The 26,564-nt window shown below is 34.3% G+C and overlaps 4 protein-coding genes across 6 annotated transcripts; 2 read left to right on the forward strand and 2 right to left on the reverse strand.

Annotated features, from left to right (window-relative positions):
- Window positions 1-1,038: 1,038 nt before the first annotated feature.
- On the reverse strand, window positions 1,039-4,547 carry LOC144844520 (alpha-methylacyl-CoA racemase-like). 3 transcript variants are annotated; one of them, XM_078701464.1, is made up of 6 exons: window positions 4,513-4,547; window positions 3,885-4,141; window positions 3,482-3,625; window positions 2,951-3,111; window positions 2,293-2,479; window positions 1,039-1,725 (listed from the first exon to the last, which is right to left on the reverse strand). In XM_078701464.1, exons 2-6 carry the CDS (start codon window positions 4,129-4,131, stop codon window positions 1,316-1,318), a joined length of 1,149 nt encoding a protein of 382 aa, XP_078557590.1. In that variant the 5' UTR covers window positions 4,132-4,141; window positions 4,513-4,547; the 3' UTR covers window positions 1,039-1,315. The 3 variants fall into 3 exon arrangements, with proteins under 3 accessions (XP_078557590.1, XP_078557589.1, XP_078557588.1); XM_078701463.1 differs by having other exon boundaries at window positions 4,449-4,544; XM_078701462.1 differs by having other exon boundaries at window positions 4,457-4,541.
- Window positions 4,548-4,758: 211 nt separating this feature from the next.
- Window positions 4,759-10,175, forward strand: LOC144845535 (mortality factor 4-like protein 1). The gene is made up of 11 exons (XM_078702926.1): window positions 4,759-4,833; window positions 5,377-5,423; window positions 5,856-5,923; window positions 6,071-6,157; window positions 6,673-6,785; window positions 6,965-7,044; window positions 7,158-7,259; window positions 7,968-8,059; window positions 8,414-8,516; window positions 8,631-8,700; window positions 9,024-10,175. The coding sequence occupies exons 1-11, from the start codon at window positions 4,779-4,781 to the stop codon at window positions 9,191-9,193; spliced, it is 987 nt and encodes a 328-aa protein (XP_078559052.1). The 5' UTR covers window positions 4,759-4,778; the 3' UTR covers window positions 9,194-10,175.
- LOC144845534 (snRNA-activating protein complex subunit 3-like) lies at window positions 10,144-15,648 on the reverse strand. Its single transcript, XM_078702925.1, has 9 exons — window positions 15,607-15,648; window positions 14,955-15,213; window positions 14,591-14,689; window positions 13,110-13,182; window positions 12,887-12,991; window positions 12,321-12,538; window positions 11,789-11,956; window positions 11,387-11,494; window positions 10,144-11,152 (listed from the first exon to the last, which is right to left on the reverse strand). The coding sequence occupies exons 2-9, from the start codon at window positions 15,206-15,208 to the stop codon at window positions 11,005-11,007; spliced, it is 1,173 nt and encodes a 390-aa protein (XP_078559051.1). The 5' UTR covers window positions 15,209-15,213; window positions 15,607-15,648; the 3' UTR covers window positions 10,144-11,004.
- Window positions 15,649-15,786: 138 nt separating this feature from the next.
- On the forward strand, window positions 15,787-25,162 carry LOC144845533 (uncharacterized). Its single transcript, XM_078702924.1, has 13 exons — window positions 15,787-16,018; window positions 17,361-17,423; window positions 17,856-18,901; window positions 19,051-19,113; window positions 19,270-19,511; window positions 19,845-19,926; window positions 20,175-20,387; window positions 20,621-20,694; window positions 20,984-21,140; window positions 21,710-21,778; window positions 22,053-22,151; window positions 22,512-22,806; window positions 23,501-25,162. The coding sequence occupies exons 1-13, from the start codon at window positions 15,982-15,984 to the stop codon at window positions 24,508-24,510; spliced, it is 3,450 nt and encodes a 1,149-aa protein (XP_078559050.1). The 5' UTR covers window positions 15,787-15,981; the 3' UTR covers window positions 24,511-25,162.
- Window positions 25,163-26,564: the final 1,402 nt, after the last annotated feature.

Consider the following 26,564-nt stretch of genomic DNA (forward strand, 5'->3'; position numbering starts at 1 on the left):
ATTACAGTTTTACTGTTAGGAAATTGTATGGTTTAGCATAATTATATAGGTCTCAAACAGCAAGCTACCTACAAAATAGTGCATATTGCAATAAGCTGAGAATGCAGTACATTGATTTCATTATGAATTAATAATATACCACAAAACATATTTAATGATATTGAAAATCATTTAAATCTTAGATGGTAACCAAGTCCAGCTTCTTTGTTAAGCACATACTTGAGTAGGTAATAATGAAATGTTGCTTAGCAACACTAATTATTAACTGATAACCATGTAAGCTTGCACAGCCTGGTTCCTTAGTGTTCATGCAGTTTTATTAATTTTTTTTTTCAAAATTAGGTATTGTTTGGAATTGCAGAATCTTCTGAATTTAAAAAATATTCTGATGTATTGGTGCTCAGTCAGAGCAGGGATGGGATTAGGCCTTGTCCAATGGTATATCCCACGGCAGTTTGACAATTTGACGGCATTTCTGTATCATTCTTTCACCTTTCACTTTGAATATATCATCCTCCAGTTAACTGTTATTCATTTTTATATTGTAGTATGTACAACATTTTGAGAATGTGTTCATTTAAAGATGTATTGTCCCCCAAAAACATGAAAAATGAAGATTAATTAAATCAGACTTTGAATAGGTTATTTTGTAGTTTTAATAAACGTTTTTAAACGGAAAAAAATAATGTTTTCACTTATAAAATAACATAATAAATGGTTAAATTCAACCAAAAATACATTGGCTGGCAGCCAATTTGACCATTTTTTGCTTTAAATTCCACTTTTTTCAGGTAAATAAATTTTTTTTCGATCCAATTTTTGGTCGAAGTCAATAACTATTATGTGACATTAAAATGGCATATTCAACAAAAAAAATTTTTTAAAATTATTTTTCAGGGGGACATCTTTAAGGGATACGAACAAGAAAATACTTTAATTCATTTATACTTGAATAGGCTTTATTTATTATTGTTATATTGACTTAAAATACGTTGAAATACATTTTTCATTAATTTATTTTAATTTTTTCTTTCAATATTTTAAGATTGATTAAAACCTCACATTTTTTTCATATTTATATGAATGATGAGAAATGGTCAAAATATTACCACACCCATTTCCATATTATCACTAGGTAGAGATTTTAACTTATACCCCTTTCATATTTGGATCATGGGACACGTAACTAAACCGTCTGTGTTGAAAACTCCAGAGTTTTTCAAAGCGATGGGTATTTATTATATTCTTTGACATAGTACTGTATATCAGTTCATCTTTAAAATTATCATACAAATAGCATAAGTTGTCAATATTTTTATAAATGTGATTGTGGATAACCAACTTCAATCACATCTTTGTCTTTTAATTGTTTTATATCTTGATCTGAGTAACCAATTTCCTTCAGTACAGCAGCAGTATCAAATCCAATCATAGGTTGGCACATATCCCGCACTTTGGCTGGCGTCCGTGAAAGAACTGGTGCTGGTGCTGGCTCCCGTTCGCCTTTTGTGTTTGTTAGAAACGATTGCCGGTCACGATTGTGAGCATGTTGCGGTGCTTCGTCTAAAGATAATACCGGCGTGACGCATGCATCGGTACCGTCAAACACCTGACACCACTCTGCTTGCGATTTCTTTGCAAACATGCGAGAAAAGTGACGTTTCATTACGGGCCAATCATCCTGGCTCTGCTGATCTGGAAAATCATCTTCGTCAATGCCAAGCCCTAATTAAGTGATGTAATGAAAAAAAATAAAAATATCAATATATGGAAAACTCACACTGAGGGTGTTAAAGAGTTGCATTCCAATCAGATTTGAACATAAAGCCTCATGGTCTAATGGTGGGGTGCATATAATGCAGAAGATTCCAGGTTTGAATCTCATTTGGGGATAACTTTTTCTAATTCTGACAGATCTCCTTCGGCTTAATATACAGATATTCACAACTGTTAGACTACTACTACAGATTTCATGGTATTGTTCAAGTTTGATTAGATAACTACACTTTAACACACTCAGCATAGCACTAGATTCAAATTGTATGCACAACAGATCAAATTGATACGCCCTCATCTTAAAATAAATAAAAAATAATTATTCATTATTTTGATAAATAATAGTTGATAATTATTTATCTGGCTTTATCTACCTTAGGGGAGTACCTTACAACTATAGTATAGTTGTTCTATATCAGGCAGTTTTGGTATATTTTGTTTAGTACACAATACAAACTTTCTGAAATTCTCCTTAATTACTATATATTTACATCAATATAAATTTTAAAAACTTACCTTTCAAAAGTTGTCTATAAAACTGCGGTTCTATTGCTCCAACTGCCATATACTTATTATCAGCTGTTTTATATGTATCGTAAAATGGTGCACCTGTGTCCAGTAAATTTTCTCCACGTTCTCTGTTAGAAAAACCAAGGTCTCGAGACGTCCACATCCACGATCCTAAATAAGCTGTGCCTTCAACCTGAAATTGTGGAGCAATTCATGTGGTTTTTAATACTAATTTACATATTTGTGTTCATTTGCATATGAAGATGTTCAATTTGTTTGTTATTGTGATCGAAGTAAATTATTTTTAAAATATATTATTTATTGCCCTCAACTCGAAATTGGATATAATTAGAACAGCCATAGTTCAGCACCTACCATAATCAGCATAGCAGGCTTCCTACTAGCAAGTTGTTTATTGTGCATTATGTACACAGGGCTAACTAAGTCCAATCAGAAGGACAAGCAATATGGCACAGACAGGTCTTGAACCATATCTCTGACAATGAACTGTCTATGTTAACCTGATGTTCTTTACCACTATGTCATGCTCGTTCTTTGTATGCACATGCATTTATCTACCACCCATGATGCACTTTTTTTTGCCTTTCAGTGATTGAGTGATCCCTGGGCTGAATCGTCGCACTACCAGTATATGCAATCTTACCATATTAGCATCAACAATCTGGCCCTTTCCAGATTTCGCTTTTTCCAACAGAGCCATTACAATCCCAAGGGAACACATCAATCCTCCACCGGCAAAGTCCGATAACAGATTAATTGGGGCTATAGGGTTCTCGCCTTTTCTGCCGAGCAGTGACAGGATACCTTGGAAAAAATGTAACATTATAACCAATCAGTTTAGGAATTGACTTAGTTATATACAGTATATAAAAAAGTGTGTGTAACATAGGCTCTCACAGGGCAATCCCTGAATTGTCGATATAGGTTGATTCACTACATTTTTTTTATGTGTAATCATAAGCCAGCCAATATGAATGACATCTAAAGCTCTGTCTACACTATCAAACTAGTATGATGTACCCAAATATGGTAGTGATATATTTCCAAATATGGTAGTGATATGACATCATCATGTCCATATATGGGCACATCACATTTTTTTGTCACATGAAGTTTGATAGTGTAGACAAGGCTTTAGATGTTCATATTTGTACCTTTACATTCACTTACTGACCTGTTAAAGCAAGGTAGTTGATGTCATGGCCAGCCATAGACTTGAATGCACCAGATTGCCCAAAACCCGTCATTCTTGCATAGATTAACTCTGGATTTTCTTTCATCAATATCTCAGGGCCTAGCCCCATCCTTTCCATTACACCTGAAAGTTAAAAGAAATTCAATGAATAAATCACTTTATTTTAAGATTCAAAATAGAATTAGACATTAAATGAGAGAGAGTTTAGCTTTGGTTGAGTCATTGGAAAGAGATTGCCATACAGTAATTGAAATGACTTTAGTAATTATGGTAAATGAAATAGTAAAAATCTAAAGCATGTAATACGACTGTATTGTTAAATTGATCTTGCAAATATACACTAATTGTTTAAGTAACAATACACTACTGTTCTTTTTCATACCAGGTCTGTATGGTTCAATAAGAACATCAGCAGTTTTACAAAGTTTTCTCATCACTTCTACACCAGCAGGCATCTTTAGATTCAATGCGATCGACAACTTCCCCCTTGCTAAACGATCGACAGTCATCATTTCTTTTACACGATCAATACGTATTACTTTAGCCCCGAAGTCGCTTAGAATCATCCCTGCAAACGGTGCTGGTGCAAGTCCGGAAAGCTCAATCACTTTGATTCCTTTTAAGGCCATTTTAAAATTTCTGAAAAGGAAACATCAACATTTAAGTGGGTTTTTTTTATAAAAAAAAATTGAATTATGTGCACACTCTTGGCTTAATCTAGTACTAAGCTAGGCCTACTGTTGAACTGCTTACTAGGCCTAGGACCTAGTCCCTAGTAGCTACAGAGTAGGACGCTAGGGCTAGACCTAGGCTAGTTTTGTTAGTTGTTAGGAAACTTATGTATGTTTCCTCTTTAGAGAAATAAATCCTAGCTATTTTCTATGCACTGAAGTATGGTAATTACAGCTAGGCTTAGTCTAGTAAATAAAATTATAAAACAGTTTACTGTATTACTATTCTAATAAATATTGATAATTGTTTTTTAACAAAATTTGCAAAACAAAAAACACATTTCTTTCAAAGGGGGAGGATTTTGTCGTCTGCAATCGTAAATATAAGTATTGTTTTATTAAATTCTTTATTTTGAAATTATTTTAAGCAGTTTTATTCTTTTAACATATAAAAAATGTTAGTATAAATTTAGTATTATTATATTCATTTTTCAATTATACTACCTTATTTGAAGCAATTTATTTTATGGCCTTTTAAAAATTCATTTATTATTTACATTCTGACCTCATTTGACATTTGTGGAGCAGAAGAAAAAAAACACAACATGGCTCCTCAGAAAGCAAAGTTTGCTGATGGTATTCCAACTAAATTTACAGAAGGTTGTTGATTTAATATTATATTAATGTTAATAGTTGAAATGAAATATAAACACGGATATCCGTAGATACTTTTGAATGGTAAAAGTTAATAATATGTTTAGATTAATTAAGATAAACTCGTGAGTGACAAGACAATGAATATCTCAACATGACAACATGTGTGTTGACGCGGTGTACGGTGCGGCAGTTGCCCTTTTGGCTTTGGCATGTCTTTGTTATGAAGTCGGTTCGCCCATCATCTGTAGAATGGAAGCAACCTACTTTATTTGGCGCTACTGCTGTTTCGCACGTTATACCTTCGATTTCTCACCTAATTCCTCTTAGTCCTACAATAAATAACATTCTAACACCTGCAGCAGCATAATAGTGTTTTCCCTTCTCTAAGTCTCTTCTGTTGCTGCTGTGTCTTTTAACATGTGTACTGTACATAAATATTTTTGTATATATAAATAAAATACTAGCACTAGTAGTCTAGTACTACAGTAGCTAATACCTGTAGAAGGCATAACATAATGATTTTGAATAAGGAATATTTTTTTTCAGGTGAACGAGTTTTGTGTTTTCATGGACCACTTTTGTATGAAGCAAAGGTAATATTTCACAGTCCATTTGGCATTTACAGTATGTTTTTAAAAAAACTTATAATAAAAAATTATATTCAGTTGTTACATATTTGGGCATTTATATCAGTTTACAACAAGTACTGTAAGTCTCCACTAAAATTTAAAAAGATTACCGGTATCCATCCCATGGCATATGATAAACATGGATCGGAGAAACCCATTAAGATATAGTAGTCCTCTGATATACAGTAATCTACCAAACTTATCTGTTTATTGGTTAATTTCCCAAGTCAGTGATGCATAAGTATTATTATGCAATTGTAGTACTGTATCCAAATAAATAAATTACAAAAAATAAATTTCATATTTTCATACATACAGTATATAACATGATAATAAAGTATATCTTTTAAGTTTTAATTGATATGTGTAAAACAATTTTGTTTCTGTTATTACCAGTGTGTGAAATCTAATGTGAAGGAAAAGACAATCAAGTATTTTATTCATTACAATGGTTGGAACAAGAAGTAAGTGTGCACACTTTAAGAATATAATTAACATGGGGTAATTAGAAATGTGACATACCATTTGTTTGTGTTTTTAAAAATAGTATTTTTGTTGTTATAAATTTTCAAATTTCTGACAGTTAATTACGTTATGTTGTCCTTTTCTAGTTGGGATGAGTGGGTACCTGAAAGCCGAGTATTGAAGTTTAATGATGGAAATATCCAAAGACAAAAAGACCTGCTAGCTGCTCATTTGTAAGTATCAGCAATAAGATAGCACCATATTTGTAAGCATTGTGCCATAAACATGGCAGTTCAGTTGTAACAATCAGCTGCCATTTCATCAATCAAACTTAAGTGAGATCATTCCCCTAGCCTAAAGCTTTGTCTACACTATTAAGCTTTATGCGGCAAAACAGTGATATTACGTCATCGTATCCATATATGGGCACATCACATTTTTTTCACATGAAGTGTGATAGTGTAGACAGAGCTTAAGTGTGAATTCTGAAAATACAGCCATAGGCTATTTGTCTGCAATATCTCTATTTGATTAACAATTCATTACTTTACACTAATAGTTTGCATTCTCAAGATTGCTCTGGTGTTGTTAAACAAGAAATCTAAACTTAACCAACATTTACGACTGATGATTCTCAAAATCTGCCCTTGAATTAATTAAAAATGTGTAGGACTTGCACAGGATTATTGTTGATACATTTACAACTTGCTTGTTGCAAGTATTGACATTAATTTATTGTATCTTGTAGGAATAAAACAAGAATAGCAAAAGCCAAAGCTGCAAAACAGAAACCAGCAGATCGAGAAAAGGACCGAGAAAAAGATAAAGAGAAAGCACAAGAAGAAAAAGCATCTAAGAAGGGTAAATACATCGATATATTTCAATTAAATAAATTGACAATGTTATATGATTGTAGTAAAAGTTTGTGTTCATACGTCATGGATGGAGAAATCAGTCAACTGTGACCATGTTTGGATCTACATCACTTTCTTGTTTTGTACATATGTATGTGTATTGTTAATTTTACAATATTATTTCAGCCTCACAAACAGAAACATCAACAAGCTCAGTAGATGCACCACGGAAAAAGCGGGCAAGACTTGATCCCACAGTTGAATCGGTATTTAAATTTAGTTTATTTAAATTTTAGCCTCTTTAAATTAATTATTATTAATTATTATGGTTATTGTAATAGTAGTTTTGACTTTATCTTTATTTATAATTTTACTACAGGAAGAGACATTTATAAATAAAATTGACATCAAAGTTAAGATACCAGATGAATTAAAACCGATTCTAGTAGATGACTGGGACTTGGTAACAAGACAGAAGCAGGTATGGTAAATTCAGCGCAGAATATAGAATCTTATTACTTTGCCTATCATCAGGGAGGTCTCACTTATCCTGTTTGTAAAGCTCTGTCTACAATAGGGAGGTTTCGCAACCTTACGAATACGATAACAAAAACGGTTACGTCACACATTTGTGAAACTTTTGAGCTGATCCCCATTTCATATTCGTAAAGCGTATACGTGTTGACGAATATCACCAGTCATATTCGTAACTACAAAACGAGTATAGTTTTTGATCTATTTTGCACATTTTGCATTTGAATCAGGAATGATTCATGATTATAATATAATTATAGATTTATTGAAAGTAATTTACTAAAGTAATTTACTAAAATGCCAGGTCAATTTTGATAAATAGCAGTCCTCACTCGCCTTGATGTTACGCTAGGCTTAGGCAGCCAAGCGCTCAAATTTACCAGTCATATTTTGGACGGCGCCCTCAATATTTCGTTGCCATGCGAAACAGATTTTTACTGGCTTACGAAAACGAATACGTGTGCGTGACGTATCCGTTTTCGTTTATGTGACCAAAAAATGTAATGTGCCCAATGGACATGATGATGTCATATCACTACCATATTAAAGCATATCACTACCATCATTTGTTTTGTCAATCTAGTCTGATAGTGTAGACATACCATTTTATGTTAAATTTATAATAAAATAATAATTTTTTAATTTGATTTGACAGCTGGTGCACCTTCCTGCAAAAACCACCGTGGACCAACTTCTGGACGATTACATAAAGCACAAAAAATTAAAGAAGGATCTATCGCCTGCCAAGTAAGTAAAGATTGATATTGAATATGAAAATATGCTAATTTTTATATTTCAAACTAGAAAACTTTTCTTTAAGAATCAAATGTTGCTTGTATCTTTGGGATCTTGTTTAGAAAAGGTTTTAAAAATAACTCAGCGTATTAAGGCCAACTTAGACAACGTCGTACAATGAGGCCCGATGAGTCGTCTCGTTGGGAGAAAATGACTACGCCTGACAGTATCTCAGGACAACTCGTCTCGTCGGGATTCAACTCGGACAGCACAAGACGTTGTCTGATTTGGCCTTTACAGGCCAATAATCTTGGAATCTTTATGTTTCATTGTAAACCTTATATATTCTATCTTACTTTGTTTTAGAGAAAGTGCGATTGTTGAGATAACGCAAGGTATCAAAGAGTATTTTAACACGATGCTTGGAACACAGCTTCTCTATAAATTTGAAAGGCCTCAATATGCAGATGTATGTTTTTTTCTGTCTTTTAACTTGTGTATATATAGCTTTTTAAATACTTCAAATTGTATCCAGTTTTCTGTCTTAATAAAGATAACTTGAACGTCTTCAATCTACTTTCAGGTACTTTCTAAGCATCCTGATGAGCCAATGACAAAAGTATATGGAGCGCATCACTTACTACGTCTATTCGGTAAGATATATAAACCTTTACATGTTCTTTATCACCTGATATATGACTTAATATGTATGATTAATATTCAGTTCTATTTGCCATCATTAAGACCAATTTACACAGACGAGTGGTAACGGTAATGGAAAACCGCGTAACTTGTCCCACATAGAATCTGTATATGTCAACCGCCCACCTGCTCCGTGGTTTGTGTAAACAATTAAGTAGATACTACATTTTTGTTTTCCGTTAATACCATTTACCACTTACCATTACTGCTAGTATGTGTAATTTTGCTGTTATGAGACCTCGAAAGTTGAGATTAGTGTAAATTTTCCTTACAGTGAAAATTGGCAACATGTTGGCCTACACAACCCTTGATGAAAAAAGCGTATCGCTGCTTCTCACACACGTACACGACCTGCTGAAATACTTGTACAAAAACTCAACGACGTTTTTCCAAGAAAGCGACTATGAAGTTGCACCCCCGGATTATCATCGAAAAGCCTTGTGATTCAAGGTTGAAATGAATCAAACTTTAGTTTTTTATTTAAAGATGTATTGTCCCCCAAAATCATGAAAAATAAAGATTTTTAAAATCGGACTTTGATTAGGCCATTTTGCAGTTTTAATGAAGTTGTTCACTTCCATAAGAAAAAAAACGGGGGAAAAAAATTATTTCACCTATAAAAAGACAAAATAAACAGTTAAATTACCCAAAACCTCATTGTCTTCCAGACAATTTGACCATTTTTTGCTTTAAATTACATTTTTCTCAGGTAAATAAATTTTTTTCAGACCCAATTGTTTCTGAGAGTGAATAACTATTATGTGATATTAAAATAACATATTCAACAAAAAAATTAAAAAAAATTTTTTTTTAGGGGGACAATATATCTTTAAGAAATACATTCTATGAATTGTAGTTATAATCATGATTTCTCCCCAGGGCCTTCGCAGCACTAGTAGTCTGTTTAAGCTAAAATGTTGAATTGTGATATTTTAGCTTTGTTTATATTGTACACCACAGTGTTTCTGCTGGAATGATGGTATAGTATTAAACCTTTTTTTACTCTGGTATAAAACTAGTAGGCCGCTGACACTGTGTTCAATTGTACGCTCATGTCCATATATGGGTGTGCAAGAAACCAGTTAGGTCATGGTCACTGTTCAATCCATGTAATTGGTTAAATTAAGGTGGACATATATTAATGACATGTGACCACTAGTCTGGGTCTCATCCTGGAGAGAACATTTATACTTTAGAAAAACCACAGAGCTTGTGTTAATTCATGAAGATTTCTCTATGGTTATTTGTAAAAGAAATAAATAACTTAAGGTCGATATTATTTCATGGAGAAAACATTAGTTTGATTTTGTGAGTAGAAAAAATGGTTTGTGTTTTTAAGCTTGATTTTGTGATAAAACAACCTTTTTTTGCGAATGGTAAACCTTGTAATATAATTTAAAGTGAAAAATAAATTTCTTTTCATTTTGTAAAAAAAGTCTTTATTTTTGTCCAGAAATATTTCTGTTTCATGTTTAACATAAGGCTTATTCAACTATTTTTCATACACACCCAACAGCGAGCAACTCGCAAAATTACAGGATGGATAAACTATTTAATAATTTATTGTGGTTATAAACCAAGTCTCATTTGAGGCTTAGTAAGCGGAGTTTTAACTTACTTCACTCACTCTTTCACTAGGTCAGGTTTGACCCCCGACCTTGTGATTGAAAAGCAAGCACGTTAACCACCAAGCTGCTTATGAAACTGCGAGAAGTTCAAAGAGCTGACGTCCACAGAATGGATGTGGACAAGCCTACATATACACAAAGGCTTTCTTCGTTAGATTTAGCATTCACCCTCTAAAATTACACATTTCACAGGCTCTTTAAAAGTGAATGGCTCCAGATGATATAAAGTTTATAGTGTACACCAGTCTTTGGTACAGTAGCATTTAACTGTTTTACCCTGTGCCTTGTATAAAACCAGTAGGTCACTGTTCAATTGTACTGTATACACCCATGTCTATATGGGTATGCAAGGAACCAATGGGTTACTGACACTATTCAATTGTATACACCCATGTCCATATATGGGTATGCAAGGAACTAATAGGCTACTGACACTATTCAATTGTATACACCCATGTCCATATATGGGTATGCAATGAACTAATAGGTCACTGACACTGTTCAATTGTATACACCCATGTCCATATATGGGTATGCAAGGAACCAATGGGTTACTGACACTGTTCAATTGTATACACCCATGTCCATATATGGGTATGCAAGGAACCAATAGGTTACCGACACTGTTCAATTGTATACACCCAAATCCATATATGGGTAGGCAAGAAACTTGCCTTTTTTTTGGCCATCTTTATCATAATGAAGCATTTTGAAGCAACGTTCACAAAAGAATCCTGGATCACTTGTTATGTGGGTATCCTCTTTGGTAATCCATCTACAACGGAAAAATACAGACAGACATCAACAGTCTACAGTACTTTAAAATGTAAATAAAAGGTTTGCGAAAAGTTGTTGTGAGTACTACTTTATTGTACTTAATGTATTTATTGGATCAACAAAAAAAAATTTCAATTTTATATTATTCATATTATAAAGCAATAATATTCTAATACTTGAAAAAAAATTATGATATGAAAGAACAACATATGATAAATGGTAATACACTTACCTTGAGACTCGCTCATTGCAGATCTGACAAATGTTCATATAACGAACACGTTTATATATTACAACTGGGTATGCGTTTAAGTCTTGGCAATCTTCATTGTGAAGTAACCTAGAAAAAAACAGCAGATTTAGGTACTAAATTCCTCACTGGATTCCCCACACTTAGGAACACTATATTTATTAGAGAGAGACAGAGAGTCTGCACATCTGTTTGTTGTACAAATTTTTGCTATTGCACCAATCCATACAAATGAGAAATCAACATGTTTTGGGAAGCTTTACACTACGATTGAAAATTATTATATTTGGATCCAATATTCTAGCCAACAAACACTCAATCAACCACATAACCTCTCGCCATTCTGGCGGAGGTAATAATTCTGAATAATGTTCAACTGCTCACCGTATATCTGTAAACATAAAGACATGCTCACAGTCACCCTGATGCTGGTAGAGATAGGGGTAACCAAGGCGTACATTTAAATCAGCAATGGTCACTTTATCCATGTTAGCAGTCTTGAATGATTCAGATCCCTCCAAATTGCGTTCCTGTGCCCACTTAATTATGGGTCTTGAAATAATAATAGAATTATATTAATGTCTACACTATCAAACTTTATGTGACAAAAAACGTGATGTGCTCATATATGGACATAATCATGTCATATCACTACCATATTTGGGTATACCATATGTGGTTGTATTCACCAATCATACTTAAGTGAGATCCTTTACTATTTCACTTAAGTAAAATATTAAAAATGTTTGTTATTGTCTTAGATTTGGGTTCGACACCGGCAAATCAAACGTCAATGTTTCGTTTTCACGCGACTACGCAAATATCGACTGGTGCACAGCCGCATAGAGCATCCATCTACTTACAGTGAATACAGCCAGATTTTAAAACCTGGTCTTTATTTAAAAACAAAACTTACTGACTAAGATCAGTACACAAAGGATCACTAAAGTCATTATAAAAAGTCCCCTCAATAAACAAGAATGACGACTTGAAAAGTGATTCGAACCGAGTATCTTGTGGTAGATCAGGGTTCTCACTACATTCATTTGGAACTTGAAGATCAGAGACACAAACTAAACGATCAAGAAGTATGGATAATGCTTGTTCTGGAAGCACAAGAATTTCCCTGTCAACCTAAACAAATAGATTTACATTTTATACACTTATTTCTCTTTTTTACATACAAAACAAAATTCAAACAAAATAAAGAAATCATAAAAGGGAAGAAAATAAAAACTAGTGGGAGGCTGCCTAATTTCAAATATGTGGCATTTTTTTCTGCCACTCAGGCAATATTACAATAGAAGATGATTAGGAAGCAGTAGATAGTGTGAGTAATGTTTTGGCAAATAAAAGTTGAGAGTTTTAAATAATACATATACATTATTCAACTATTTTTAGCACAACATTCTAATAAAAAAAATACAAATATTAAACGGTTATCACTTTGTGATGGATGAAATGATGCCCTACTGTACTTACCTTGCATATAAATTTGACATTTTTTTCTAGAAAGGCAACAGACACTACTACTTGTGGTTGGTCTAAGATGTCAATGTCTTTGTCGGTAGTCTTAGCTCCATGTTTCTAAAAAAAATATGGTAAGTATGTTTAGCGGGTCAACAGATCATCTCCAAAGCAGAATGGAAGCAATGTGATGAAGTTTTTGTTAGCCTATAATATAATAATATTATTTTCAACTTACAATGTCAAATCTGTTTTTATGGTAACTTGATACAACACCAAGTGTTCTTTTCATCTTTTCAGCTCTACGAAATCTATATAAAAGAATAAATAAAATAAATTAACATTTATTTAAAATGGAAAAGCGAACTTAAATTAGCTGATTTTGTCTAGTATGTAAGTGTGTATACAAGAGTGATTAAAAATTGAATTATGGAAGTATAAAATATCTAAGTTCATTTATCTAATTAATTGGTTTGTCATTCATACATTCATCAATTAAAGACCCCTTCCCTGCAATTTTGGACGTTTTTTGGAAAATAATACATATATATCACTTTAAAAACATTAAACCATGTCATTCCTTGTCTTAAATGTACGTTTTATGGTAAATTATGATAAAAAGTGAGAAACAATGCACTACCTAAGTAGCTCGCGGCGATCGACCTCTCGTGGACGGTCTTAGGCCTAACCTAGCTAGGCTTAGTTTTGTAGGCCTAGCTGGTAAACATCGGTAACGTACGAAAATCGTACGCTAGCTATATACCTAGCCTGCGTATCCGGATATTCACCCCCTGGACATTTACCCCCGGAAAACTACCCCCCGGACAACCACCACCTGGACAACTACCCCCTTAGGACAACTACCCCCTTAGGACAACTACCCCTTTAGGACAACTACCCCCCGGACAACTACCCCCGGACAAATACCCCCCGGACAACTACCCCCTTAGGACAACAACCCCCTTAGGACAACTACCCCCTGGACAACTACCCCCTGGACAACTACCCCCCGGACAATTACCCCCTAGGAACAACCTGACTCTGCAACAGTGTATAATAGGTAGTTGACCGGGGGGTAGTTATCCTAAGGGGGTAGTTGTCCTAAGGGGGTAGTTGTCCGGGGGGTTGTTATCCTAAGGGGGTAGTTGTCCTAAGGGGGTAGTTGTCCGGGGGGTAGTTGTCCTAAGGGGGTAGTTGTCCGGGTGGTAAACATCCGGGGGGTAACTGTCTAGGGGGTAGGTGTCCTAGAACCACCTAGCCTGACGTTGTATAGTTGCTGCATTAATTGTAGGAGTCTTCCATTTGTTTTGGCCTCACGATCGATTGAAAAGTGGGCGAATTACAGGTGAAAAACAAAAATATCAATCCGCGCGCAATGCATTTTGGGATTTATAGCGGGCCGCTATAATTATTAGAATCGACTTATTTTTCACATTTTTAACCGTTTAAAGACGAAAAAGTTATCGCAATAGGACCATATAGTATTATTTTTACATTAAATATAGTTTGTGATCTTAAATTAGATCTAAAAAACGTAGGGAAGGGGGCTTTAATACATCAAACCATTCATAAAACTATGAAAATAATTTATCTTTCAAGGTTGTTTTCGGTGTAGAGTAAAGCTTGGTTCACACGGGGCGTGTAACACAGCAAATGAGTGTGAACTAAGCTTAAGATGAAGATTTACAGTTTTTTTACACTATTGATCAAAGCACTTACCCTAAACACATAAGATGCTCACCACCTTTAGGAAGAGACTTAGCCAGATCAAAATGTGCCATCTCATCAGGCAGCTTGCCAGACATCAATTTATCTGGGCTACAATTGACAAACACAACCCACATTAGTGACATTCCAAAAAAATAATTATACAATATATCTTAGGTGTATCTATTTGAGCCGATCCAACAACTTGTTAGGCAAGTGCAATAAAAATGTTTGGAACATAAAAACCAGAATTGGTGTGTTGGTATTATGAGGATTTAATGAATTTTTAGATATAACTCTTCTCAGAGAGTATAGGCCAATGTCTGTTTATCCAGGTAAGTTAAGCACAAAATAGAAACTTAATCTGCTAATTTACTTGCAAACTGTTCCAAGTTCATCAATTGTGGTATCTTCAACTTCCATCAACTGCACAATTTCTGATTTAATAAGTGCCTCCCTTTTTTCTGCGTCTTCATTTGCATTTTCTGTAGCGATGTTGTTCGGTAAGAGATCTTCCTCATCAAAGATTTCCCTACATGCCTCATAGAAACTGCCAATGTGAACGAAGTCGGAAATGTTTGTACGTATCGAATTCTCTTCCAAGTTTGTAAAATATTTACCAATGCTCATTATAACTGAAAAGTAAACGAAAAGTTAAAATTAAATGTTCGCAAAACAAAAGTTGCTATTCTATTGATTTCATGCAGATTTTGTTTTTCCTACAAGGATAATATTATTACACGATCGTTAAATAGTACGCACTATTGCACGCCATGTGACCCACAATCAATATCAAATCACAATCCAATAATGAAAAAAGACAAATTTATATAGATTTTTTTCAATTTTCTCCAAATGACACAGTACACATACATCAACACACACAATCAGTCAGTTGGCAATTTATTATACATATATGACCTCATACAGTAGGCCTACATTGGAACATAATTAATACTGTGAATTAAAACTTGCGTTATTTGGATATATTAATATGTTATTTTCATACAAATTTCATTATAATTCACCCTGCAGGAACTTCTTGAACTTGAGTCTCCAATGCTGCTCCCTCTCGCGGCAGAGTAGATAATCCTTTATTTACTTCCGGGATGATCAACGTCATAGATTTTACAACTAAGCCTCTTCAGAGCGGCTTAGCAATTGGTTAGAGTAATAAAATATTGGTGATGTTGGCCAATTGTGGAGGTTGTTAAATCTATTGATTAATTGTGTTTACGCGCGCCAAGAACAAGTCCGTTTTTATCATCAGGAGGAGAAAAGGTCTTTTTGCAACATCATCAGAGCATAATTTTTTGCAGATTATCCATGTAAAATTGTGTCTAAAATAAATATATATCTTTAGGTATAATATAATAGAAGAGTATCAGGTAGATACACGCAAAATGGAAGAAAATAAAAAGAGAAATGCTTCACTTGCTGGTAAATATGTTTGGTTTTGTAAATCGCTCAATCTAGCGGCTAGCCAGGCTCTAGATAGTAAGCTAAGAGCCTACACTACTACTAGGCCTACACCGTACCACAGCACAACACAGTTGTACCTGGACTAGCCCAGCCTCTCTGGGCTGGGGTCGGCATGCAGCGCTAGCTAGTCTAGACCTAGACTGATCATGCTCAGTTCAAGTTGCCTCTTGTCTTGTTAAATTAAAGAGTATTTTATATTTATTATAATAATATTATTAATAATAGGGCCTAATATGAATTTACGATTATTTTGTATTAAATAATATTTATATAATATGCACTTGTCAATTGTATGACCCACTATACGACCCCCAGAAGAGGTGCGTCATGGGTGCATCATTTACAAATAATTATTGATGCAGGGGTACGTCAAAAAACCTAGATGGTACGTTACATCAATGAACAATATGGTGCATCAATGTCCGTCACTTTACCACCCACCATATCATAATGCACTTGTCAATTGTATGACCCACTATACGACCCCCGGGAGAGGTGCGTCATTGGTGCATCATTTACAAATAATTACTGACGCAGGGGTGCGTCAAAAAACCTAGATGGTACGTCAAATCAATGACCAATGGTGTGTCAATGTCCGTCACTTTACCACCCAAAATATCATAAAAAACATGGTCACAGTGCGTCAAAATGGGTGCGTCATGGCCACCTAAAGGTAAGTCACATTATTGACGCATGGGTGCGTCATGGTATTCATAAGGTATGACGCACATCGGACAAATGACGCACCTCTCCCGGGGGTCGTATAGTGGGTCATACAATTGACAAGTGCATAAACAACATGGTCACAGTGCGTCAAAATGGGTTGGTCATGGTCACCTAAAGGTAAGTCACATTTTGACACAGGTGCATCATGGTATTCACAGACAAATGACGCACCTCTCCCGGGGTTGTATAGTGGGTCATACAATTGACAAGTGCATTATTCATCATCATGTGACAATTACTAATAAATGTTTATTTGCAGCCTTTGAATTGGTTTTGAAATTGATGTTGTTTATCATTAATTTTAATTAATCCAGTTGTTATTGTTAATTTTAATTAACCCAGTTTTTAATATTGTTATTCATTTTATTTCTTTGACTTTTATTTCATAGTACACCCATAAAATATAACATTCAATAACAAAGAGGGGGAAAAAATTCAATGAATTAAAAAAATTGTTTGGCAAATTTATCTACCAATCAATGTTCTGTTTATTACATTTGAACATGTCAAATGTGAATAATTTAAAATTTATTTCAGGTCCATTTTAAATCTGTATGAGTTTCTTTTTTTTAAGGTATAGACAGGCCACCAGCAACAAATGTTATTGTAAGCCCTCCATCAAAAAAACTAAAACAATGTAAGTAACAAGTTGCATCTACAGTTAACTGAAAATATCTTGTTTTGCATGTATAATACTGCAGATGTAGATGTAGATGTTTACTAAATTTAATTGTGCTTCTCATGGGCATCATACAGTAGGAGTGTTAGGTGAGTGATCGCACTCCGATGCCTAAAAGGTCAAGGCCTGATTCTGTTGACCACTATCCTCTTGTTGGACTATGCCATTGTAGGTTATACTTTATTTCTGAAATGTTAATCCGAAGAGTGCATCCTATGGTTGAATGATATGGCAAGCATGAAAGACTGTTTATAAGAGCATTGTTTTAAGATTTAGAGTCAAAGTTAATTTATAAAAGGGTTCTCATAATAAAAAAACAAAACAAAAAGAATTATCAACCTGCCTGATTTCAAATGGACAACTAAATTGTATTTTTTTCTAATTTTCTAGGTCGATTGCCATTCCAACTTTTAACGCCATCACCGACACCTAACCAAAAGCCAGCGGCGCAGATAGATCAAGAAACAAATAAAAGAAAACGCGCTGTGTCTGGGGAATCGTTAGAGTCCCCAGTCAGCCGAACAAAGTCATCTGAAAATAAACCAAAACTAGCTCCAGTAAAGAAATTTAAATCTATCAGTAATTCCACATCTGATGCTGAAGTGAGCTCAAGCTCTGAAGCTGCCTCAAGTCACGTGTTGGTATTAGAAGCCGATAGTAGTTCGCAGTCATCAAAGCCGGTTGTACTTGATCAGTTCTTTAATAAAACGCAACAGCCTGAAGTTTCTACATCAGACGGCGAGGACGTAATAGAAAGATGTGGTTTGAAATCGAGCAAGCGTGATGAAGAAGACAAAATCATTGATGAGTGCATTAAAGAGGTTCTTGATAAGAAGAAATCTAAAACACCAAAAGTTGACATAATACAAGCCTCTCCTGATACTTCAGTGCAGAAGTCACCAACAGCTACAGAGAAAGGTAGTTCTGTAATGGACGATAATAAAATGAATCCAGATAGATCAAAAAAGTCTGAGTATACTGTCGATGATGACTGTATAATCATTACAGACTCACCCCTAAAGGCTGATGATGATTGTTTCATTCTCACAGACGCGGCAACAAAATCTAAAGATACAACCGGTGACGATTCTATAATTACTGGAACACCAAAGATGTCTAAACATGCATCGAAAGATGACGATTGTATAATTCTTATCAACATGCCAAAGATGTCAAAAGATAACGACTGTGTGTTTCTGAAAGACACGCCAAAGACCTCTAAAATCAGCATCATTTCACCCAAGCATGCAAGTGAGAAAGAGGAGAATGCCAAAACAGTAAGTCCTAAAGATGGTGAGATGGATGTGGTGACAACACCAGTTCATGTCCGCACAGGTGCAACACCAGTTAGGAAGTTGTCAACATCAGTAGTGGCAGAAAAAACTCCTGAAGTGAAGGAAAGGACACCTGTCACAAAGGGGAAGACTCCAAATAAGGTACAAAGTTTTAAATATTTTCACTTTAAAATCAGGAAAAAAAAACCTACTAACTAATAACTATTACCATATTTTTATTGATTTAATTACGGTATATGTTTTAAAAAAAGGAATAAAAAATATTTATTTATTTATACATCTTTTTATAGACTCCCAAGTCAGCAAAAGCCGTCGAAAAAGAGGCTGAAAGAAAAAGAAAACAAGAAGAAAAGGTTGGTAAATTTTGTATTTGGCAATTTATGCACGATGCTGCTTTCTGGGAACCTTTTAGGAGGTTCAACTGCATATGTGTAATTGTGGAAGTTCATAGACTTTTGGTATCTTTATGACTCATAAAATTGTATTATTGTGTTGTATAATTTCTACAGGAGAGACTTATAAAGGAAAAGAAACAAAAATTAGAGGAAGAAAAGGCAGAAAAACAAAGAATAAGAGACGAAGCAAAAGCGGCAAAAGAGAAAGAAAGACTAGAAGCAAAACGAATGAAGGATTTAGAAAAAGAGAAGAAGGAAAAAGAAAGGCTTGAAAAGAAACAAAAGGAGGAAGAATCAAGACAAGAAATACTGAAAAAGAAAGAAGAGGAAAAGAAGAAGAAACAAGAAACACTAGAGTAAGGAATACAAATGATAAAGAAATAATGTAATGTAGCACCATAGAACCAATAACAAGATGAGAACCAATAGGAAACAGTTGTGTTTTTCATTGTGTCAAGAGATGATATGCCATAATATGATATTTTGAAAGCAAATGGCCTTTTTGAGGCCACTATCTATCTATTAGCGCTCCTGGTAAACCTATACTAAATGCTTGATGTCTTATAAATTAATTACCCAGTAAGTTATAGAATGTCTAAATCATCCCAACAAATAGTCCAGAAATACATCTAATTTTGTTCTATATGTGGAAAATAAACGTTAAACAAATTTATATGATAATTCAACAGAGCTAAATTACAAGAAAAAAAGAAGAAAGAAGATGAGAAACGAAAACAGGAGGAGGAAGAAAGTAAATTGAAAGAAGAAAAAGTAGGATTTATTAATTATTTAACAGTTGTACTGTGCATTAATTCAACTAAAACATACTGTACCGAGGGGGTTGTACAGCTGCCACACAAACCCCCACGCCAACCTCTAACCCCTCTCCAGGGTGGTTCAATAGTTGGCTGTATTTGTGTACCAACAACTATCTCTTTTGGGACACCTCTATTAAGTGGACACTTTCCTGTGAAAAAAGGGGCAATAATTATATATTTCAAAATATTTCATTTATACAGAGACTGAAACAGCAAAAGCAAGAAAAGAAATTTTTCAACTTTTTTACCAAAGCCCCGGAACCTGCTGCTCCTAGTGAGAAAACCACCCCTGATCTGAGCTGCGGTCCATTTGCGGCATTTGAGTTGAAAGATGGAATGACCCTTGCACCACGGGTGCGCAAAGTTATTGATGATGACGCAAAGCAAGAATTGACAAGATCTATTAGCAACCAGGTAAATTGGTTTTGATAATGGCAGGGTGAAATTGCCAATGAATTGTGTGCTTTCTAGGCATTTTGAAAAAAAATATATTATGTGTGGATATTTTGGTACTGAAAGTGGTTCAACATTAAATAGCAAATATAATAAAGTATGACTCATTAAATGCATTGTTTAGAGAACAAATAATTATTATTTCTGTAAAAGACTTACTAAAGTTTAACTGTGTTTTGTTCATTGTCTAATAGATTGAGGCTGCATCATATTTGAAAGATATCAAGTGTGCTGGATTTAAGCCAGGGAAAGATTTCAAAACGCCAAGGTTTGTTTTTGCTGTTGCCACTAATTATCTAGTTAACAACCATAGATGTATTATATTACAACTAGATAGTCAACTCCAACACAACTCAAAAAGAAGGCCATCGAATAAAGCTCTGTCTACACTATCAAACTTTATGTGATAAAAAAAGTGATGTACCCATATATGAACATGATGATATCACTACCATATTTGGGCATATCACACTTTTTTTGTCAAACATAAGTAAAACACTCTTTTAGTATATAAAAAATGTATTATGTAGTAAATTTGAGTTTTTGTATAATTTCAGGCCAATTGAACCTGATGTTGTTGTCATCTCGGAAGGGAAGCAACTTCTTAAATGCAAGTTTCTTAAATTCCATGAAAATTATCGACCTGCTTTTTATGGAACCATGAGGAAAAAGAGTGGAAAAGTACGAGCTCGGAACCCATTTGCTTTGGATGAGGTTTGTCAAATTGTTATTAAGCTTCATTGATCTAGTATTTAAATTAGAAATATTTTTTAAATGGTTTACATTTCTGAAGCTCTGTTTACACTATCAAACTAGTTTGACAAAAAAGTGTGATGTGCCCAAATATTGTAGTGATATGACGTTATCGTGACCATATATGGGCACATCACAATTTGTTTGTCACAAAATGTTTGATAGTGTAGACAGAGCTTTAGTTGTATAACTTTATAGAATTATATTTTAAATGAAAAGTTTATTTTCTTTTTCTTTCTAAATTACTAATGAATGATTTTCAATGTCAATGATTTACCTAGAATTTACAGAAATAAAAACTGCTTTCTTAGAAAAATAAAGTATTTAACTGAATTTTAGTTGTGTAAGCTTAAAAAGTATTACACATTTAAACTTTATGTTTATCCAATCCAAGTGACTCTCATCAGGAACACACACGGTTGAGTTTCTGTTGTAAAAACATGATCATATTCATTAATTCAACATAATATAACAAGAAGTCCATAATCATTTGTTTTACTGAAGCATTTAAATTGATTTATTTTTTTAAGATTTTGGATTATGAGGTGGACAGTGATGAGGAATGGGAAGAGCCTGGAGAGAGTTTGTCTAATTCTGAGGTATATAAACAAATATGTGTATATAATTTATAGTTATTAAACTGAAGAAAGATTTGTATATGATATACGGCCATACAGCGTTGAAACACCGGTTCTTGTCAGATCACCAAAGTTAAGCAATGTTGGGCCCGGTTGCATTCTGGTTGGGAGATATATATACCAGATTTTCGAATTTCCCGGTTAAGCAGGTTGAGGACAAATATAATACCTTTACATTTATAATATATAATGCAGGTCAACCATCATAGTAATTCTACTTTTATTGTAAAATCAGGGTGAAGATGAACCAGCTAGTGATGACGATGAGGATGATGATGGGTTCTTTGTTCCCCATGGTTACCTGTCTGAAGATGAAGGTGGTAACGAATGCGAGGTATACCTTTTAAATTTCTCTATCAAACTTTATGTGACAAAAAAATGTGATGTGCCCATATATGGACATGATGATGTCATATCACTACCATATTTTGGCACATGACACTTTTTTGTCAAACTAGTTTGCTTGCTTGTAACACACTGCTGAGTTTTAATTTCACAATAGTGTCTATCCTGCTTTTGCCCTATAAAGCAAATTTTAATTATTTAAAAAACAGAGCCACGTGTAAAATTCAATTCATTCATTCTATTATTAAAATAATATATCAATATAAGAACTGCTATGAAATTTATATAATTTAAAAACAAAACGCACTATCATCATGAAACAAAACGTCTTGCAATCATGTTATTTCAGGATGGTATAAAAAAGATGAAAGAAAAGCAAGCAGCTAAGGCCCAGGCATGGGAAGCTGGTTTAAAAAAGAAGCTTGAAGTTCTAACACCAGAACTGATTGGTCCAATTTGGGTGGGCGAAGACAACGACCACCAATCAAAACAATGGAAAATACTGCAACAGTATGCAGCTATCGTTTTAGTGAATACTCCCATATCAACTAGTTTTAGCAAGTCACCTGCGAAAGAAAAGACTGAATCTGCAGGTGAAGCTGATGGTAAAAATATTTTGGGAAGAAAAGGTGTGCCTAAAGAAGGTGAGAAAAAACATTTTTAAGTTGATATTTTATTGTTTATTGTTTCATATACAGTATTTCTGTATTTTGCATATGAGACAAGTTATTGCTAGGGGCCCCAGTTATTGTCAAGTAACTGAATAAATGTGTATGAATTGAATTGGAATTGAGTGTAATTCAGGTTTACAGTGGAACCCCTAGAGGTCACCTTTGTGACCCAAACAAAGTGTCCTGTTAATAGGGGTAATAGGGGTTGTTGGCTGTAGTGTTTAAACATATATTTCCCGTAGTTAAGTTGCACAGGAAAGAGAAACTCTCAATAAGGGTGTCCTCTGAATAGGGGTGTCCCAAAGACTGTATAAACATTTTTGACTACATTGATATTTTTGGGCATCAGTAAAGGAAACAACAACAGGAAGTAAGCCCATGTTTTTAAAAAAAATAGAATAAAAAATAAAAGATTTTTACTGATTTTTATTGCCTGCATTGCATTTTTTGTAAGACTTATCAACTGAAAATTAGTATAATAATAATAGTAAATATTATGATTACCATAACTTATGCAAACAGCCAATTAACTTTCCTTCACTGAAAGTCCTGCTTGGCCAGTGAAACTTACTGAGACAGATTCAACTAGCCAAAGAATCTAGAGTGACTGCTATTTCTCAGTTAATGGTGAATTGAATTTTGTTTTTCTTTTATTACTTATTAACAGCAATACCTGATTTAATCCAATTGGTACATGGCAACACAGCCGGTATCAAGACACTAAGTCGCACATTCCGTGAATACTGGAATAAGAAGGAACAAAATGGTGCTACAGAAAATGTAGGAAAAGGTGAATCTTCGCCTGGTAAGAACGCTTCATGTGCTGATACTAGAGAACCATCGCCAGTAAATGATCATTTAGAAAGTTCAAGCCGTCCAACTACACCGTCTGCTGATGCAGAATTTAGTATATCCGCTCGTCAAATGAAACTAAAGATTAACAAGATCGCTGTACGTGAAAGACGTAATGGTTACGATCGTGATTGTTGGTACGTTCATGAAGAGTTATTAACAAAGCATAATCTTCTTGATTTACCGGTTCCAAATGCCGCTGTAGTTGTTAAAGAAAAGAAACCTAAAAATGCAGATACCTGTGTGCAGACTTCAACTCCAAAAGTTAATCAAATTGCGCAGTTTGCAAAAAAACTTTCGCCAGAGGCTTACCAAAAGCAAACACAGCAAAGCTTGGCAGTCTTGAAAGAAAAGCAAGATCAGGAGAGGATAAGAAAAGAACGAGAGAGGGCGCTGCAACTTAAGCTGCAACAACAACAAATTGAAAGATATCGACAAGAACAAGAGAAGGCCGCTCAGTTAGCGTTGTCGAATGCGCGAAAGGCAGCACAGTCTGCAACGTCAAATCATTTGATGCAGCAATCTTCACTTTTACAATCGATTCATGTGATGCCTTCATCCCAGGTCATACTTCAACGATTACCATCTGTTTTTACCTCAACACAAGATGGTCAAACTTCTAAACCTTGTCCACCTCAGAAGACGATGCAAAATGTAGTGGAAATACTAGTTAAAAAACAGAACCTTTTATTGAATGCATCATCTGGTGGGGAAAAAAGTTTACCTCAGAAACCTTTTAACTTATCAACCTCTGATGAAAGTCTCCCTCAGAAAATGGAAGTGGATTGTGGGTATTCTGCAGATTCTGAGGGACAAGGGTTATAATTGGGGTTTTTCTGTAGAACCCCTCTTTTGGGATAGCCTTATCAAGGGAACACAAGAGGACACATTCCTATTAAGAGTGAACACTCCTATTAAGAGTGCATATTCCCTATTAAGAGTGCACACTCATATTAATTGGACACACCCCTATTAAGAGGACACACTCCTATTAAGAGTGCACACTCCTATCAAGAGGAAACACTCCTATTAAGAGAATACACTCCTATTAAGAGGATACACTCCTATTAAGAGGACACATTCCTATTAAGAGTGCACACTCCTATTAAGAGGATACACTACTATTAAGAGGATACACTCCTATTAAAAGGACACACTCCTATTAAGAGGACACACTTCTATTAAGAGTGCACTTCCCATGAAATGAAAGCGGGAAAATATTAGGTAAAAGTATGCTATAAGGGACGCATTATTATTGGTGGTTACTCTATCTGTAATGTTAATTGATCTATGATCTGGTTATTTAATGATAATTTTTAATGTAGTTCCATCAGACGATTTCCACTCATTTAGCCTATTTATACTGTAGTATCTATAGTATTTTTGTAATTTTTATTTCAAATATTCATTGAAATATAAATATTGTTCTGTATTTTGGCAAAATTAAACCTTTTGATACGGTGTACCGCTATTTAAATACAGTAGTGAATGGTGTTTTTTTTTTAATGTACGTACTCAGACATCAATTCCATCGTACTTACGACGTAGACACAGCGCAAGCGAGTTGGCAGATTAGCAAGCGACAGTTCGAATAATCCATCGCTTGTGATTGGTCAAATCATTTACGTTGCACATACGTCCTTGCGATGCGTAGCGGGAAAGGGATACCTTCAGCAACTGACAATTTCACTTAATAGAGATGTCCATTCAATAGAGGTTTGCCGTCCTAGCGCTATAATATATAACATAATATTTTCCCTCGGGTAATGTCCCTTTAAAGAGGGATTTAACTGTATATTGATTCATTGAAGTACAGGATTCTATTCGGTTATAGCTTCTTTTTTTTTAAATTTAAGTAAATTGTATCCGTTTGCGTGATGCTTGTGAGATAACCATCGTGTTTCGAAATCTAAAATAACAACTATACAAGCACAATTAGACCGGGCGCCCAGAAAGTTTATTCATGTGAAAAGCCACAAAAGGTTTGATGGGCTGATTATGTAGATATATGGCTAAGATGCAATAATCAATATTGCTGCCGGGTCCTATCCTGTAAATTTTCCATGGGGACACCAAATAAGGGAGGTAAAAAATGGATTTAATCATGTAAAAGCCACACGGATAAAAGTTTTTGGACATTGTTCCCATAATATGTGTATACAATGTTAAAACAGTAATGACAGCAACTTTATCCTGTAAATGTTAGAAAAACAAAGTAGGGTAGTCTACTAAACCGAAAGTTCTGTAATTGGTGTAAATTTACCACGATGCTAATATGGAATGTAGTTTGAAATTATGTTTACATTTTACACAATCGCAATTTAAAATTAAACCTCAAAATAAACCAATCCGCGGAGAGTTAGCGTTTGACTTTTAACATCGTATCGAATTTAGAATTGTACCTACTGCGTTTCGCAACATATTTAACATTCAGAGGTTAATTTGGACATGAACCAAACTGTTTATGGTATTTTAGGTTAAGTGCTTGTCTATTAACTTTCTCATAACAACACGAAGAGTTATTTGTTTATCCAAGTTATAACAAAATTGCTTCAAAAACGTGAGAAAAAATTGAAGCTTAAAAATATAACAGTCTTGTCACACGAAGTAGACATCAATTAAAGACCTTATAGCTAATATATCAGTAATTTTGTCGATTATATTTTAATTCGTTTAAATTTCGATATACCTAGTTGAAAACAACTATAGATATTTCATTGGTCTGCAGATTTACGTACAAAAAAAATAAATTGAGTATGAAAGGTTAGAAACAATTCCCAATTCTTTTCAATTCAGATAGTGGACAATTACGTTATATTGTTTTGCCTTGGTAAAGCTTTACCTACACTATCAAACTAGTTTGACAACACAACGTGTGA

Source organism: Antedon bifida, chromosome 6 (assembly GCF_963402885.1).
Source record: "Antedon bifida chromosome 6, ecAntBifi1.1, whole genome shotgun sequence".
NCBI classification, from domain to species: domain Eukaryota; kingdom Metazoa; phylum Echinodermata; class Crinoidea; order Comatulida; family Antedonidae; genus Antedon; species Antedon bifida.